Source organism: Petaurus breviceps, unplaced genomic scaffold (assembly GCF_028583685.1).
Source record: "Petaurus breviceps papuanus isolate PSGF00001 unplaced genomic scaffold, PetGlider_PUasm1.0 685, whole genome shotgun sequence".
Lineage (NCBI taxonomy): Eukaryota > Metazoa > Chordata > Mammalia > Diprotodontia > Petauridae > Petaurus > Petaurus breviceps.
Genome location: NW_027186455.1, coordinates 5,114,054 through 5,133,431, shown reverse-complemented (window position 1 = coordinate 5,133,431; position 19,378 = coordinate 5,114,054). Strand labels below are relative to the sequence as shown.

At 40.0% G+C, this 19,378-nt stretch overlaps 1 protein-coding gene and 1 long non-coding RNA gene across 2 annotated transcripts in view; both read right to left on the bottom strand.

Annotated features, from left to right (window-relative positions):
• The window catches only part of UBE2D2 (ubiquitin conjugating enzyme E2 D2), a 48,324-nt gene extending 33,633 nt beyond the window's left edge, over positions 1 to 14,691 (bottom strand). Inside the window, exon 1 of the mRNA XM_069104347.1 lies at positions 14,533 to 14,691. Coding sequence (XP_068960448.1) covers positions 14,533 to 14,556 — 24 coding nt within the window. The 5' untranslated portion in view covers positions 14,557 to 14,691. The remainder of the gene's footprint in view (positions 1 to 14,532) is intronic.
• LOC138174141 (uncharacterized) lies at positions 1,716 to 13,931 on the bottom strand. Its single transcript, XR_011171626.1, has 2 exons — positions 8,722 to 13,931; positions 1,716 to 7,499 (listed from the first exon to the last, which is right to left on the bottom strand). It is a non-coding gene; the product is annotated as an uncharacterized lncRNA (long non-coding RNA).
• Positions 14,692 to 19,378: the final 4,687 nt, after the last annotated feature.

Below are 19,378 nucleotides of genomic sequence, written 5' to 3'. Positions count from 1 at the left end.
ACTAGCTGTGTGACCCTGGGCAGGTCATTTAATCCTGACTGCCTTTAAAAGGGGTTTGGGGGGGAGAGGGGAGAGAGTATGCTTCTACTCCTCTAATAGGATTGTAAACCATCCACAGCCTGGTTTCCAACCTCATTCAACTGAAACTTTTCTCCAAAGTTACAAAGATCCTTCAATTACCAAATCTAATGACCTTTTCTTAATCTTTATCCTTCTTGATTTCTCTTCAGCCCCTGACAATGGCATTCACTCTTTTTTGACTTGTACACTTCCTCCTCTCCAGGTTTCTTAGACACTGCTCCGGTTCTCCTCCTACCTTTCTGACTCTTCTGAAGTCTCTTTTGATAGACCTTGGAAGCTCCAGCTTATGCCCAACAAATGTTGGTATCTGCCAAGATATTATCCTGAAGCATCTTCTCTTTTTATATACTCTCACTTATCCTGGGCTCTCCTGGGTTCAATTATCTCTATGCAGAGGATTCTTACATCTATTTATCTATCCTGTTCAGTCTCTTGAGCATCAGCCAGTTTAACATCACTGACTGCTTCTTAGCTATCTCAAATTAGATGTCCTGTAGATACCCTGAACTCAAAACAATCAAAACAAAACTCATTAACTTTTCCCTCAACCATGGGCTCTCCTGAACTTCCCCATTACTGTAAAGACACCATTATTCTTCTAATCCCCAGGGTTCTCAACCTCAGTTAAGTCATTCCTTATAGGCAAGTCAAGTCTTGACAACTCTACCTTTACAACATCTCTTCCATACATTCCCCCTTTTTTCCCCATTCAGTCAGCAGGTTTTCATTACCTCACACCCGGACCATTTCAATAGCCTCTTGGTTGGTCAAGTCTTTCCCTACTACACAGCCCATCCTCCAGTCAGCTGCCAAAATAAACTTCGGAAAGTGCAAGTCTGACTCCACCCCACCTCCATTCAAACTCCAGTGGTTCCCAATTTGAGCCCTCTGGGATAAATCATAAAATTCTTTGCTTGGTTTTTAAACCCCTTCACAATCTGGTCTTTTCCTATCCTTGTTATCTTATATCTTTAAAAACTTTATAAACCAGGTAAACTGGCCTACTTACTGTCCCTCACATGACCCTCCATCTTCCAATTTTTTGCACTTCACTGGCTATGCCAAGTATGGAATACTCTTCTACTTCAACATCATTCCCTGGCTTCCCTCAATACACAGCTCAAATCCCCACTTGTCTTCCTCCACCTTTTTCATCGCTCTTAAGAGATTACCTCCCATTTATCACTGCACTAGAATGTGAGTTTCTAGGGGTGGAGGTGATGCTTATGTTTTTCCTTTCCTTTGTATCCCCAGCACTTTCCACAGTACCTGAGACAGAGTAAGCACCGAAGACTTGTTGACTGACTACCAGGCTTTCTCACTGATTTTAATAAGTATGTTATTTGAAAGCACCTTAAAAGCTCTTTCCAATTCTCATTTTCCCCTGTGAGATTTAAGGTCCATTTCCTCACACAAAGTGCATTTAACTCCTGTAACTATTTATATAGGGGTATAGACCTTATCCTTGTGTATCAAGTTCTTTATATATTTTGAATTTTCTTCATTCTCTTGTTTTCCTTTTGCACCTAGAGTGCATACCATATATAACAGTATTTAATTATGTTCTTTTTCATTTCTCAATGTTTCATGTTAGAATCACCTCCCCACCCCACCCATAGGACTATGATACTTAATTTTCTTCTATATACACCACAGGATCTAGCCAAGAGTTGAACATTACTGCTCCCACTCCCCCAACCCCCCAATTTCATGACACAGAGCAAAAACCTTTCAGAAAATGTCTATCTCAGTGCATTCTGCCTTACCTTCTATAAAATAAAAATTGATAATTAACAATGTTCACTCTAAGACAATAAACTAATCTATTTGAAATTTAACAAAACAGAGCCCTGGTCCTGGAGTCAGGAGGACCTTCGTTCAAATCTGGCCTCAGACAATTAATTTACTAATCGTTTGTCCTTGGGCAAGTTACTTAACCTCAACTGCCCTGCCCTCCCCCTTCCAAAAAGCAAAAAGAAAGAAAGAAAAGAAAAAGGGACTGGTCTTGTGATTTTATTGGTATAAGGAACTCCTGGGTGAGGAAAACTTCCTATACTAATTCAGGTCATATACTTATCTACAGCTTAGTTACTCAGAGCTCTGAAAGGTTAAGTTACTTACTCAAGGTCACAAAGTCAATGTGTCAATTAGGACTATTGATTTTTTTTTAAAGCCAGCTCTGTATCCACTATACCATACTGACTTTTGAGTACCTCAAAAAACACCCATTCAATCAATCTCCCTTAAAAGTTTTTTTTAAGTTAACAAAAGATAAAGTCTTTGTTTGCCTAGCTTAAATGAATTTAATTCCAAATATCCACGTATTTAATAAAAACTCTCAAATTTGGATAGTCTCCTTTTTATTAGTGATATTTTGCTCAATTTTTTACTCTAAAGTTAATTCATACCCCTACCCCACACATGAGAGATAAAACAGGCTACCAGAGTTAAGATAACATGGGTATTCCCCTACTTCCATTGTTCAACTTAAGAGTCTCAGCCAGCAAGGCACATGCCTCTCTAGATATCTCTAATGCTCAATTCAAGACTTGACAAAGGGAAGGAGATACAGCAAGGTTTCCAAAAGGTAGACAGACTAGTTGATGTCACTATTTTTGGGAGGACCCTGGGAATTGGCTCTGAGGGAAATATCATAATACCAGAGGCTGCTCTCTGGCACTTGGGTAGCCAGAGTCTCTAGCTGACCCCTGGTGTTGCTGACATCTGTGTAGTAAGTATGTCATTCCTCAAGATGTCTGCAAGAGTCTGGGAAAAATGCTGTTAGGAGGTACATCTGTGATACATAGGACACCAAAAAGGAACTTTGGTTATTTTGGCAAGAAATGCCTCCAACACATACCACACTGATGACCACCATGGCCCCAACCTGGAGAAGAGAGGGAAAAGAGAGGAAAAAGTAAAAGTTCCATCCTGGGATGCTTTGAGGATACTAAAAAGTGGTGGGCATAGGCCATCAAGGGGAAGAGAATGGCATCCCACCTTATTTTTTCCTCTCCAACAAATCCCACCAAATCAACATCAAGCATTGCTTTCTGGGTTATTTTCAATTAGAGGACAAGCACTTGAATTTGTTAACCTAGAGATGAAATCTTGGAAACCTAAAACACCATTTTTGATTGATTTTTATCTCTAATTTTATCAAAGTCTACAAATTTTAGAATCTTCTATTTCCCTTGTAGTGTGTCAAAAGAATGCAGGCACTTTGCTGGGGTTAAAGAAAAAGTATATTCCAGTCAATCTGATCTGTTGTTTGGGTCAACTTTTATACTGATTTTGTTCATATTCTTTATATAGTATAGACTACCAACTGGCTAAAAATCATGCTGCTAGAATTTTGGTGGGCTGGGAAACTGTGTACTTATTTACAAATAGTTTGGAGGAAGGAAAGAGGAATTTACAACTGAGATATAAACTATATCATGTATATTGTTTTAAAATAGATTTAAAAACCAATTACTCAGAACACTTCTGATCCTCCTCACCCAAAAAATGCAACCCTAGCATGTGATTTATTAAAGTCTCCCTGTAACAGACTAGTCTGTGTTTAAACAAACAAACAAACAAAAACCACCACAAAGCATGAAGCTTATGTTAACAGAGATGAATGAATAGATGCTTTGGGGAAAACTATTTAAAGAAGTTCAATTACCAGTGGCTTTTTCTTTAGTCCTCATCATTCTTAACTTCTCTCTAGCATTATTATACTGTAGACTCTTCTACTGCTGAAGGCATTTCCCTTTCTCTGTTGCAAAGAAACCCTGGTTTTCTTCTCACACCTCTCCTTTCTTGTCCCTTTTGTTGCTTTCTCATCTCCTTCATATCCACCCAAGCATAAAGCTCTCCTTCAAAATTTTCTATTTGGCCCCCTTCTCTTTTCTTTCCATCTTGGCAATCTCATTCACTTCCATAGTTTGGACTACCAAGTTTAGTACAGTCGTGTAAAGGATACATTATAATACAAAGACAACAGGAGAAATGAAAAATTTAAATTATGACCAAAATTCCTCTCTTTGCCATGGATTTCTAGTTCACCTGTACCAAGTAATATATGGGTTATGGGATAAAGTACCATACAAGAAGATTCACTATGTAGTTGTTTGGGCATCCTTGCACAGGTGCTGGCATGCTTTAGCAACTGCTTAAACTTTTAAGTAATGAGTACTATATAATATTATTATATATAAAAGCATAGATTTAATAAGCATATTTTCCAACCTCCTCCCCCCCAGGTGGGAGGGAGAAAGAGGCTGACTAGATGACCTGTGAGGTCTCTTCGAGCTCAAAACCTATGACCTTATGTTTTTCTTTACATCAGTCATTTCTGGATACCACTCCCTCTGTCCCAACCTAGTAAATCTTCCTTTGTAACAAAAAAAAAAATTAAAACCAAGACACAACTACTACGGATGAAATGTTCTCCACCCAAAGTCTACCACACCTATCCAAGAAAAGAGAAATGCATTTTCTCATCTCTTCTCCAGGGCCATTCACTTTCGAAGTTGAAGGATTTTTTCTTCATCAACAAAGGGATATCATATATAATCCTACTAACCACCAAAATGGGGAGTAACCACCGGAAGATTTCCAGAAAGCACTTCTGAGATTTGCACAGTGGAACTAGTATGCCAGTGAATTCTCAAATCTGTTATGCAGGGAATAAAGATATTGTGAATTAATTATGCAAGCATATTAGAGTCCAGCTGGTACTTCCTTTTTAAAATCATAACTTTTTTATTGATACCTTTCATGAAACTCTGCTCCTCCAGTCTCCCCTTTTAACAAAGGTTTAGAAAGAGGAAAAAAGCAGTTCAACAAACCCAACACATTCACCATATCTGACAATATATGCAACATTCCCCATTCCCCAATTCTCTAATGAAGGGAGGGAGGTGTATTTTCTACCTTTTCTTTGGAATTAAGTTTGAAGATTATAATCAGAGAGTTCAACCCCCCCCCATTTCCCCATTTACAGTATTGTATATCTTCCTTACTTCATCCTTCATCGGTTCATGTAAGTTTGTCTTCTGCTTCTCTGAATTAGTCATATTCATCCTTTCTTGGGCTGTACAATAGTAATATTCCATCATATTCATGTAGCATAATTTATCTAGTTATTCCACCCTGCCCCAAATCAATGGGCACCTACATGGCTTCCATTTCTTTGTTACTACAAATAGTAACACTGTTTCAGGTGAGTTTCTTACATAGGCTACTGATGAGGTTATGAGGAATTATGAGCAAGTTATTAGTCACTGGGTTAACTAAGAAAATTAGACCTTACCATGGAAGACAGCTGGTAGGATTCCACTAGTCAGCCACTAAGGCTTCCATCTCATTTTCTTAAAACTATTAGGGTTTTAAAGGTTTTCTATGTATGAAAATCCAAATCTAACATCCTAATTTCATAACAAAAGAAGTAACCTTTAATAAGACTTTTAAAAAGACTTTAATATCTTAATACTGCTTCTCTTCAGCCCTAGATTGAAAACCAATTAAGTGGATGTTACAAGGACAAACAAAACACCAAATGGAAACATCCTACATTATATTTTAGGGAAAATACCAAATGTTTACATTCTTGGTCTATCTAAATTCTTCTTTATTTAGTCTATCTTATCAAATTAAAATGGCTTCTCTGGAAACACTTTAAACTAAGGAAATCTGAGACCATTAAAAAAATGAAAATGGAAACACACACACACACACACACACACTCCAAAACTCCAAACTCACATATAAAAAAATTAGTCCACAATGATGTACTGTATTATGAATAGTGATGCTTCATTTCTCTAAATTTTCTTTATCACAAAAAACCTAAAAGCTAGATAGTATTCTTTAGACTTCTGTCATGCTCCCATGCCTGGTACCTCCCCCCATAAGTTTCAACTTCCCTTTATATGCCATCTTCCTCCTCTAGGATTGTAGGGTCTGTGAGGGCAGGAAGTCTTTCTATTTGTATCCTCAGTCCTAAGCACACTGTCTGGGGCATATATTAGGCACTTAAATGTTACAAGGTAGTTTACTTGAACATGAAAGCTTATCTGCTTAGGGTATCATTATTGCTGAACACTAAAGAAATATAAATGCCTTTGAGATCAACTAGATCCTAGCAATAGACATTTATTTTCTTTTATTGACAAGGGACAAAAAAGCTCACAGGAAATTTCTATGTCCCAAGGGATTCACCTTACACATTTGACTTCTTATTTTATAGACCACTAAATACCCAATCTTTGGCAGAAAACCATACAACTTTTAACCCAGCAACACTAACTTCTTAGATCATGTTTTCTTTAAAATCTTGAAAGCCAAAGCCTTTTCTGACCACAAATAAGTTGTGAGGAAAGGCAGCAAGCTCTATTTTTTAAAAATCAAGAAACTAATCCAATAACAAGGTACCAATTACATACATACCAGGAAGTCAGGACTAAAACATTCTTTATAATATGGTGATATCTGAGCCCTAACTCCTCCCCACCCTGCCCCCAATTAGTCTCAATTGGGCTTTAATAAAATTCAGTACCTGAGGATTCACAGGCTTATTAGTCTACAATTATCCAGAGGAAGAGGCTTCAATCTCTAGATTAACCCAAATCTGGCCTTCTTTCTATCCTAGAAATCTGCTTATTAAAACTATAGTTCTCCCCATTTATTCCAAAGAGCAAATTCTAGTCATGCCAGCAACCAGAAGTGGACCCAGAGGCTTGAATGAAGGATACTGTTCCCTGGACTAGGTCTTTTAACATATATAGATTCCATGAATTAAAGCCTAAGAGAGAGGTCTTCTTTCTTTTTTCCAAATAAGTACTAAAGCTACCAACAAACTTATTTAGGATCCATTTAAAGACAGTTTAAAGCAAACTTACAGTTGCACCCTCAAACAAGCCTGTTTTGCCTGTATTTTTTTTTTAAACATTCAAGTTGTATATCCATTCAAGGCTTACCAGTGTTTATTTCTGTTTCATAACTTATGCTGCTGTTACTAACAAGCTGTTACACTTAATTAGTCTTTTGATCCCACACTGAAGTTAATTACTAATGTTAAATAAAATGTAACTTCATACTTTTTTGTTGTTTATTTCTACACAAAGGACTACAGAGAGTTGATTACAGGAGAATATAAAGTGATCAAAAGCTATACATCCTGGAAAAATAAGTGATTATACAAACCTTTGCAATGATTTCTCCTGTGAATTTCAGAGATTTCACTTAAAGCAATTTTTCATCTTGTAATGACAAAAACATTAAGAGTTTAATGAAATCTTTCCCTTCTGAATAGATTCTACTATAGGTACTATTTTTTCAACCTATTCAGTGCTTTCATTTCTTGTATTTTACAAGGGGGAAAGGAAGGGGGAAGGTCACTTGCCACCCCCTCCTAAAATCACCTTTTCCTGATCTGTGATAGTAATGGCAATTAAAGATTCCCCTGTATTGGCTTGGTTTTCAAATTGATTGTATTAAAACCCAGAGTTTGTTAATCCCACCTGTGGGATGGGCTTGTTGATGTGAAAAGAAAGTCCTGAAGTGGGAGGAGCTGGTGACGTAGATTTGGAGAGACACGAGAGAGAGAGGCGGAAGAGCTTTTTTTTTTTGGAAGCAGCACCTCGTGGAGAGAGAGAGAGACTAAGAGGATTGCTGGTGGCCGCTTTGAATTGCCCTGGACTTTTGAGACCTGCCCCCTGAGCTGCCAAGGACTGAGGAGACATGGCTGTTTTGCTGGTACTTTGTCTGTCTGTTTTGATGTTATTTTGCCAGATTTGTCCACTGGTGAAAGACAGTCCTTTTGTTGAAGAAGTCCTGGAACCTGGCATTTGGTTAAGAAGGCCTGAGACTGTCCTGCAGACAGAGAGTGAATACTGTCCACTGGTGAGGGACAGTACTGTTGTTGCAGGGGTCTGGAGACTGTCCTGCAGACAGAATGAATACTGTCCACTGGTGAGGGACAGTACTGTTGTTGCAGGGGTCTGGGAGCCTTTCTGTTGGTTCAGAAGCCCTGAAGAAGGATTTTCTTGTTGTATGTTTACAGAAATCCTGGGAGAGGGCTTTGCTAATGTGTTCAGGGGTTCTAGGGCTGTTCTACAGACAGAGGATAAATTCATGAAGGGACTGGCAATGTATCTTATGGCCTTGCTAAGCCTTGTCTCTCCAGGAACTAAGATTGCTGAGAACTTGCCTCGTGTCAAGATGAAGAAAAGACCTCCATTTGGGTATTAAGTGCTGTGTTTAAACTTGATGTAACTCTGGGGTAGATTCAATTGTGATCCAGGGGTGGGGAACTTTTGACCTTTTTGTGTTCTATGGTTGAGCAAATGAATGTATTTTACTTATGTTTGGAAACTAATCTCCATTTGAGAAGAGGGGCTTTGTGGTGGACTTAATTAAGGTATAGCCTAGGGGTGGAGAAGTATTTGGAACAGAGACTTTGTAATTGATTGGAAAGTCCTGGGGTGGGGTAGGCCTTGGAGATTATTTAATCACACTTAGTAAATGCTGTATTTTGAATGATGTCATGTTTTGATCTTCTCTGTTCTGGGTTTGTTACTGAATAAAATAGAGAGCACCTATGCTGGTATTTTGAACCTGGGAAGTTGCCTTTGCTTGATATTATATTACATGATCCCAATTAATTTATTTTGTATGTTGTGTTATCTTGAATATATTTGTTCATAAGTTGTGTACCTCCTAGTAGACCATAAGCTCCTTCAGCAGGGACCTTGTATTGCTAATATCTTCATACCTTGCATATACCAGGCACCTTATTAATAAGTTCTTGTTGAATGGGAAACTGTTAAGCTATGTCTACCTTACTAATCAAAATTTTAAAGATTTCTCAACGAATATTGCCTTGAAATTGAAAATTCCTTCAGTTGGAATCTAACATTTTTACTTCACACAGAAAACGAAACAAATATGCTTAAAAATATATCTATTTCTTGAACAGGCCTACCCTAATAAGTTATAATAGCATAATAAAGCTTAGGTGAATTTCATATGATCTTACATCAAGATAGAAGGAATTTTGCTCAAGATAAAAACAATTAAGGTACAAAGAATACAAATCAACTTCCTGACAGAAGTCACAGCTTTGAATAGTTACAGACCAATATGGTAGAAAGAACAAAGACCCAAGAATCAGGAGTCCTGGGTTATTCTAATCCTCCCTCTACCACTAAATAGCAGCTAATGTAATGTGAATCAAATCACTTCATCTATACAATGAAGGGCAGAATTATATAATGTCTCAAGTTATTCTTGGTTCTAAGATGCCATGATGACTCTGACTTAAACCTGAAAAAGTTCATGAAGGTTAAAAAGAAGCTCATGCTTCTTAACAGTGTTCCATATATTGGGGGAAGAGAAGGGAGGGCTTATGTTCACAGGATAAACTTTTTGCTACATGTATAGGTTACTTGTCATTGGGAGAAAATATTTCCACCCCAAGAAACAATGTACTATCACTGTAACTATAGAAACATGTTAACAAGAGAGTTTTTTTGTGAAGTAGGGTCCTTATATTTATAGTAAAAATGGATGCACAGTTCCCTTCTGCAGTAAATATTTTTTGAATCCTATGAGAGTTTAATACTTATATTAAAAACTTCTGGGCCAGTCACAAACTAAAAGTCTGATGTACAAAAAGTATTATTGAGGAATGTTCTATGTTAAATGGGCTTTTACAAATTGGTCTGGGAACCTAACCGCTTATTTTTTATAGAGAAAAATCTGTCCTAAACTCTACTTGTTCAACTAGGACCACATCCCTCCTACTATAATGCCAGAAGACTCTTTCCTACTTCCCTAGTGCAGAGACAGTGGCTCCTTGGCAACTACTACAGAGTTCATTGGGGTACATTATCTTGGAAAACTAGTCATATGCTACACTGAAGATATAAACACCTAACCAAAAATATTAGAATCACTTCTTCTTTGGAACTGTCCATTACCAATGGGTTTGCTGCTAGTTTCCAGGTAATTCCCACCCTTCACCCCCAAGTCAATGGCATTTACAGAGAATGAGGCACTCCAAATAAAATATCAGGTGGATGTGGATCTAAATAATAGCTGAGTTGGGGGGAAATATATGTCACATCATACATCATATATGTATTAGGAAACTATTTAAAAAAAATAATTATTCACTGAATCCTTACATAAAGACCCTATTCTTTACAATGTGAAAAATTATGACAGGACTTAAGAGAGAATATTTATTAGGCACTAACATCTCTGCACAGCATCATTAACAGCATTATTTCTTACACATATCTTTAAAAAAGGTAATCTTTTAACACTAATATTCTCTTGGTGATGCTACAACTGCAAAACACACCTGGAACACTAGGATCTCCCAAGAAGCAAAAACTGCAGGACAACACAGATGGTACAAGAGAATAAGTATCTATATAGTGCCTACTATGTGCCAGGCACTGAGCTAAGCACTTTTTACAAACATTATCTCATTTGGTCCTCACGACAACACTATTATTATTTGAAACTGAGGCAAACACAAGTTAAGTGACTTGCCCAATGTCACACAGCTAGTGAGCTAGCTACCTAAATTTGAACTCAGGTCTTCCTGACTCCAGACCCATTTCTATCCACTTTGCCACCAGCTGCCTAATGGTGGGGGGTTAAGCAGACTAAAGCATATTACCAATAATGACTGCATATACCAAGTATATACAGATGTATGAAGTACAAGGGCAGGTGGTCTGCTCCAACCAATGCAATCTTATCTACAAAATATTAAGACAGAGAATAATTTTCAGTGTATGAACTATGAAGCATACAGGTAGAGATTTGAGATTATCCAAAGTGATAAAGCTATATTGGTCCATGGATGTATCTAAGTCACAACTTTTCCACATCCTTTGCAAGAACCAGACCAGGTCGTTGTAGCCTTCAACTCATAAAAACGCTGTGAATCTTTCTGTTAGAGTATACAATTATAATGTGAAAAGAAGATAATGATAAGAGTAAGAAGAACAAGCAAACTTTTACATCTTATCAGATCAGTGTTTCTACCTCAACTTTAGCAAATCATAGCAAGGGTATTAAAGCTAGAGCTTATACCAATTTAAACAATTTTAATCTTGCCTAATGTCCAAGCTATTATAACATCAAGTTTTAAAAGGTTAAACATTATGGTTCAAATGTTTATTAACTCCCCAAATCAACTGGTTATATCTTCATCCCCAATGCAAAAAAACAGGTTTCAAGAACCAATTATTCACAATGCCACTAAATCTGAAGCCCAACTACATCTATTCTTACTATATTATCTTTTTTGAGGCACTATCTCTTAAAAGTCACCTACTGTTTTAACAGCCAAATGCCATTCACAGATGGCTTAAAGGCTGAACAGACCCTTAGAAACCTGTCTAGTTCAACTGTATTCTCCACCTCCCCCCCATTTTATAAATGAGGAAATGGAAGCCTAGAAACTGACTTATTATGGATAGTGAAAGTAGTAGGATTTGAACCCAAGCTTTCTCTATCTAAAGTTGGTGTTCTTTTCATTGTACTACATAGTTCCTAACAAAAAGATATTTACTATAAAACAAGATGATTATTGAGAACCATCTCCCTACTTAATTTTTAAAAAGGATGATACCCTATACTAATTAATATAGTTTTAATTGCAGTAGGTAAAAAAATATTTTCAAAATCTGGTTTGGTGATTTACTTTAGGTTTTCTTGGACCTCACTAAAGCAGTCCCTCCCAGTATGATTGGGCCAATTTTCTACTCTTCATAAGACAAGGTAAAAAATATAGTTAGCATTAATGAATTTTCAAAAAAATAACTTTCAACAATTATATTTTTAATAAGAGTTCACTCATCATTTCGAGAGTAGGAAATTGTTTCATTCTTTGTATTGCTATCCCCTACACAGTATCTGGCCCATTGTAGGTGTTTAATACACGTCTATTGATTATCTATCTCATTTCCAATTACCCAGCCCACCTTCAAATAGTCTATAGGCAGCCAAGATAGAAGTCACAAAGTTCAGGTACTGACAAAGCTCATGTACTTCACTCGGAGTCTATTCACTGATACTATTCTAAGAAGTGTAATCTGGTTTCTCAGTCCTCTGAAGCTTTGAAACAACAAATGAGAAGAGTGGTAATGCTAGAGGAAGGAACAATGACAGTAAACAACAAGAAGTGACAGAAGGATTAAAAAGGATAGAGTACCTTGCACATAGTAGGCACCAAGTGTATGAATTAAAGAGACTTAAAACCACTACAAATATAATCTAGAACTTTTTTTTAAGGGTTTCTCAATAATTCCTGAGGACACAATTATATATATAACAGTACAATAATAATGTCCCTGAATCATCAAGAAAAGACAACTGCTAGGACAAAGGGTGTTTTTCAGATTAATTTCATCAAAATGATTCGAATGATGTGTTGCCATTCATGAGTATATTTCATGAAAGTTCCCTTGACAGTGTCAGATAACTGATACACGACTGAACCTTAGGAACACACAACTTTATTAATGAATACTGAGGCACTGCATATTAGAATGTCTACATCACGATCTCAGATATAATCAGATAACTACCTAATGTCAGCTTTGAGGTATATTAAAGTTGGAGAAACTCAAGATTAATTATTGGGGTAAGGACTAAATAAGCCACATACAAGTTTAATATAATAAGTATGAAGGTAAAGGCCAGGGTTCCAGCCATTTATTTGTTCATGTGACTTTAGGCAAATATGGCCTCAGTTTCTTTATGTGGAAAACGAAGGAGTTGACTAGATGATCTGAGGTTCTTTCCAGTTTGAAAACTAAGTTTAAAAAGCTTTAAATGAAGGATTCTTTTTCTGGGTTAGGTAAGCAAAATTCCCTTTCAATTCAGATTCTGTGAAGTCTTTTTTTTTTAAGAGTTAAAAATCATATTGCAGTGTAAATAAAAAAGAATAAAGTTGAATTGCTTAACATTTATCAGTTTAGGCAATGAAAAGCTGAAGTTACTTACGGGATCTTTACTTATTTAAAACTAGTTGGTTTCCTCATTTGGCCAGAGATTGATTTTAACTGATTAGGAACCAGGAAGACCAGAAGACAATCTACTTAAGAAAAACTAGATGCAAACCCAAATTACAGAAGTTCTTTGATCAAATCAGGCTGGTGCCCACTGCTGTATGAAGTTGGGTTTAAACACACATACACCTAAAACTAGTTTATATCTTAAACACCACACGTTTCACTAGACCTCGTACTGCCAAAATACTAAGTATTTAATTGATGCACAAAATCAAAGCTACTATAGGTGCCTTATTACTTCTGAGAAAATAATCCATGCCAAACGGTACAGAGAAGCCATTAACAGAGTAGAAGCTTGATGCTTCACATCTGGTAAACGCCAAAGGGAAAAACTTCTTACCCTTAAACTGTCATCAAAGTTTATCCTCTAAACAATATAATTTATCACGAAGTACCTAATGGAGAGCTAATCCATCAAAACTCAACCCAGCTATAAAAAAAGGAAAGAGGAAGAGTAATGAAAGAAACTGAACAAAAATGCCCATGCTCATGGAAATGCATAATCATTTTTGAAAAGTTATTTTGCAAAATTCCTTTACTGTCTTTGGATGTTTGGAGGGTTTGTCCTCTTTTTCAAAATTAAAGATCTTCTATGTGCAGGAGTTCTACTTCAAACTGAAATGGAGGCTGCTGACTGTACACATGGCGACCTAAAGGGAATAAAACGGCGCTCCCTCTACTCCCCCTCTCTCAGATAAAGCTCATTATTTCCTTCTTAACTTCCTGCAATAACAGTTTCTAGACAATCTGAGTATGCGGATGTGTCCTGACCTTTTTAGTTCCCCCAACAGGGTGGGGAAGCCTTTCCTTTCGTTTCTCACTCACTACAAGGCCTAGGTCTGGCCTCAGACGGGAAGGTCTGGCCCACCTAATGGGGGGACCAGAGGAGGCGGGAGAAGGGAAATGAAGAGGCCACTTTCCGACCCTACACTTCCTCTCCACCTCCTACGGGACAATAGCCCCGAGGCGCAGCTGTGGGGGTGGGGGTGGGGTGGGGTCGGGGAGGATGACCCAAGAGAGTGGGACCCTAGAGATTTAGAGGCAGAGCTGGGAAGTGGCAAGGGGGAGGTGGGCTTCCCCGAAATGCTAGCTGAGAGGAGCCAGACTCTGGCCTAGCAGCAGGCAGGGAACCCCGAGCCTCTCCGGGCGCCATCACGGGGAATGGGGGAGGAAAAAAGAAACCTTTGGCAGTGCCCTCCTCCCCCAAAGCCCCCGCCCTGCCAACCAGACAAGCCCGGGAAGAGGTCGGGGTGTGTGGTCCGGGGTGGGTGGGCGGCAGGGGACCACAGCGAGGAAGCAGCAGCACCCGCGGGCACAGGCCTGCTGGGCCCGACTAGGCCCCTCCTGCCTTGGGCCCGGCCCTTACCTTGTGGATTCTCTTCAGAGCCATTGTGTGAGACGGGCGGCGGCGGACCCCGGGGCGAGGACGGGGATGGGGGAGAGGGATGGGGAGGGGAGGAGGGGAAGGCGGAGGGAGCTAGGCCGCGGCGATTTCTTGCCGTAAGGGGAAGAGGAGGGAAGGGGCTGAGGGGATGTTAGGGAAGACGGGGAGCGGCACCGGCCCGGAGGAAAGGGGCCGGCGGCAGCAGGCAGCGGCGACGGGGCAGGGGACCAGGGAAGGGGACTGGGGAGGAGGAGGGACGGAGGGAAGTGCGGTGGCCGGGCTGGGAGGCCGCAGCGGCAGGGAGGGGGAGGAACGAGGGGTAGGGGGAGGGGAGGGGGCGGGGTAGACCCTTCCGGCGGATCCCTGGACTCGGCTCTTGGGCGCTACCGCAGCAAGGACCGCATCACCCGGCGGCGGCCCCTTTATGCGCTGCAGCTGCCTCCTCCTCCTCCACCACCGGCGCCGCCGCCGCCACTGCCGCCGCCGCCGCCACCGCCTCCGCCGCCGCTGCTGCTGCGCCGACGCCGCCTCCGCAGATCCCTCCGCCAAGGAGGGAGAGAGTAGTCCGCGCCGCTCCCTCCGGGCCTGGGGACCTTCTCGGCGGCGAGGTCGCTTCCTCGACAGGCAGCCCGGCTGGGCTGACGGAATGGTACCAACGGTGTTATACCGGAGGAAACGCAAGGAGAGAAGGCTGAGGAGGAAGTGGAGTTGGAAGGGACGGCGGAAGGATACGATCGGAGGGTGTGATGTCGCTGGTAATGCCGCCGACGCCGCCACCGCGGCCGCCGGAGAAGATGACGCGAGTTGGGGGGTGGGGGGGGGTGCCTAGGAGTGGAATCTCGCGATGCCCTCGGGAGAGCTGCGAGAGTTGGAAGGGGTCGGTCTCGGGGAGCTGGGGGTCGGTTCTGTCTGCGCTGGAGGCCATGTGGGGCCTTCCCCGCGCACCTTACGTCTTGGCCTCTGCGGCGCTGTCTGGCGTAGCCTGGGCAGGTAGTAGGGACTGTAATGACTTGTTTCTTTACTTTTGATTTTCGCCCTCTACGTTTCAAATAACTAAGATACATTGACGTCGTCTCTCGCAGGCACCCAGGGTCGGCTCTTGGCTGTCATTATACCCATTTTACAGATGAAGAGTTTGAGGCCCAGAGCAACTGAATGTTATTGGTCTCACTTGGGAGCAAAGCTGGGACTAGAACTTTGGTCTTCCTGAGTCTGAGTGCCTCTGAAAACTCCATGCTCTCCCCCAAAAGGTTAAATCGCCCTGGGAAGAGCCCCGGGGACCCTGATAACCAGGGGGGACCCTGACACTCAGGAGGAACCCGACTTGGGGGTTCAGAGTTATTTGCCATGTAAAAGTTTTTCTTGGGAAGCAGATCTTGTTCTTTTTACCAATCTCCAGAGCTTCCACTGTCCAAATGGAAAACCCAGGCTGGGTGCGTTTTTCCTGAAACTGTTATACCACAACCATGGAAAAAAGACCCCCAGACTGGCTTTTTTGATCCTTCAGAACAGCCTGGAGAGGTTCGGATATTGCTTTACTCTTCTCCTGTGCACACTGTGAAGCCCAGCTGCCACCAATAAATTGTTAGTGAGGGACAGGCGACCACCTCTTGTTTTATGAAATGCTCTATAGAAACAAACCATTCTTACAGAGATCCCTAGGGATCGTAGCACAAAAGAAGCACCATATTACCTCCAATAATATGCCAGCTTTGGGTCTCAGATTCCCATTACTTTACTTTGATAGATAAGTCCAGAAAAACTAAGTGGATGTGTGTGTGTGTGTGTGTGTGTGTGTGTGTGTGTATTTTGAGAAAAGGTAATGAGGATAAATCTTTAATAATAATTTTTTATGTTAAATCAGTCATCAAGAAATGGTGTTTAGGGGCGACCAGGTAGCACAGCGAGTAAGAGCATCGGCTCCAGTGTTGAGAAGACCTGGAGATCGAATCCCGGGCCCAGACACTTAGCACCCACCCAGAAACACCTGGCCACGTAACCTTGAGCAAGTTACTTAACCCCAATTGCTTAGGTGCGGCCAGGTGGCTCATCGAGTAAGAGCACCGGCTCGGCTCCACTGTCGGGATGACCCGGATCAAATCCGGGCTCAGATACTCAGCACCACACCCAGAAATAACTCCAATTGCTTTAAAAAAAAATGGTGTTTAGTACCAGTGGTGTTCACAGCACTGGAAAGATGATGGAGAGAACCAAAGTATAAGATATAGGTATAGTGGTAAATGTTTTAACAACCAGCTCAAGGGGGAAGGGTGTAGAATGTCCACAACATACTTTTAAGTTTAGTCTTCATAATTAACGTTTTCTCCATCACTTAAGTCTAGATAATCAACAAAACAGTAAGTCAAGTCCTGATTTGTATTTGTGGATTTCCAAGGTATAAATGCTCACTGAAAATTTAACAATTGATCATTCCTCCTTCCTCTCTTCCCCAAATCCCTACCACAGCCCATTGAAGCTGGCACCCACCTCTGCCAATATAAATTTACAATCCATTGGGGATACAATTAAAGGACAACAAATGACTGTATTATGTGCTGAGTGATTTGGCATAGAATATAAGTATGAAAGGAATTGGAGTGAGTTCATTGGAGGTAGGAGTTTTGGAACAGGGCTTCATAGAGGCCAAGGGGCTTAGAGAAAGGTTGGGTAGGATTTGTTCAAGGGGGGAGAATTATGAAAAGAGCATAACAAAAAGTAAAGGTACAGTAATGATGAATAGGATCTATGGGGTTACTGAGAAAATCATCCAGATTGGAGTGGATAAATAGGATAGACTTAGGTTGGTTTTAGCATGACCAAAGAAAATACTTGTCCAGGGGACTCCTTATGTGGGAACTCTTTAGGGAACAGAGATTTCCATTCTAATGTGACACAAAAAACCTTCCTCAAAACAACCCTGGTGAGGTTAGTAGTGTATTGATACTTAATGTGGGAAGGCCTGATTTCACTGAGCCTATTTCCTCATCTGTAAAATTAAAATATCACCTACATCCCAGGTTTGATGGGATCAAATGAAATAAAGCACTTTGCAAATCTTTGAGCATATGAATGTGAGCTATTATTGCTGTTGGGGATTTTTTTCTCCTAATGATTATGTGAATCCCAATCATTTCTGAGATCCAGTGAATCAGATTGTCTGTCTAGCTTAAAATAATTTTACAGGACTATTATATTATGACCTCCCCTATAATTATGTTGGGCATTTATAGTCTTAAGGTGCTTCTAGTACCTAGCTGGGAGAGCACCCATGTTTTTGTCTTTACAAAAGGCATTCTTTTGACAAAGGTACTTTCTCCATCACTAGCAACTGAAAACCAACCAGAGACTAGGGAAATCTTTGTAAGTAGATTGATGATACCTGTTGTGAAAAGTACAAATCACACAAGGTTCAAAAGGATCAGGCAAACATATAGTAACTTACATCCAGGTTCTTTCATAATATAGTGCTGATCACTACAAAAATAAAGTGGATTGGAGTTAACTTTCAAACTGTTGTCATTCATAACAACTATAAAATTGAGAAGGACCTTAAAGGTCATTTACTCTAACTCACTCATTTTACAGATAAAAAAACTGAGGTCTAGCAAGGAGAAGTGATTTGCCCAAGGTCATAAAGCCAGTTGAAGACGCAACTTTCACTATGATTTTTTTCTAATGTAGTCTCAGAATATAAGAGAATGAAAAAATAATCAATTTTGATCTGTACTTGTTTCAAATGACATTGCTTTACAAGGTCAATCTTTCATTTACTTAGAATGCTAGACTTAAAGAAGCTCAAATTCAGGCAGCAACTTTTTCCATAGAAAATAATGAAAATGATGGTTTAACAAAGGAATCTCCCTAGATTCTTTTCAGCAATGCAAGGATCTAAGAAAACTCAAAAAGACTCACAGTGGAAAATTCCATCCACATCCAGAGAAAGAATTTTGGAGTCTGAATGCAGATGGAAGCATACTATTTGTTCTCCTTTTCTTTTGTTATTTTGCTTTGTTTCTTCTTTCTCATGGCTCCTCCCATTGGTTCTAATTCTTTACATCATGACTAATGTGAAAATATGTTTAATATGAATGTATAAGTAGAGTCTTTATCAGACTGCACGCCATCTTGGGAAGGGGGAGGAGAAGGAAGGAGAGAAAATTTAAAACTAAAATCTTATGGAAGTGAATGTTAAAAACTACAAATTAATTAACTATAAAGCAAAAAATAAATAAAAATAAAGAATAGGGGCGGCTAGGTGGCGAAGTGAATAGAGTACCAGCCCTGGAGTCAGGAGGACCTGAGTTCAAATCCAAACTCATTTAACACTAGCTGTGTGACCTTGGGCAGGTCACTTAACACCAGTTGCCCTGCCTTCCTCCCTGCAAAAAGCAAAAAAATAAATAAAAATAAAGAACGTTGGACTTTGTCAGCTAAAAAATAAAAAAGGAATCTCCCCAGCTTTTAAGTTCTCTTAGTACTTCCAGTCTGTTTTGACAGTCAGATTTGGAGCTTGTCCTGAATAACTGAAACTAAAGACCAACATTTTATCATCACTACATTTCATAGGAGGGCAGTTAGGTGGCATAGTGGATAGAGGTCTGGGCCTAGAGTCAGGAAGACTCATCTTCATGAGTTCAAATCAGGCCTCCAACATTTAACTAGCAGTGTGACTCTGGGCAATTCACAACAAAGGAAATGAGAGACCACTCCAATATCTTTGCCAAGAAAGCCCCAAAAGAAGGTCAAGTCAGACATGACTGAACAACAATATTTCATAGGGGTGTAATGCGAATGTAAATTTTAAAGATCTTCCCTGCCCCTAGGCTAA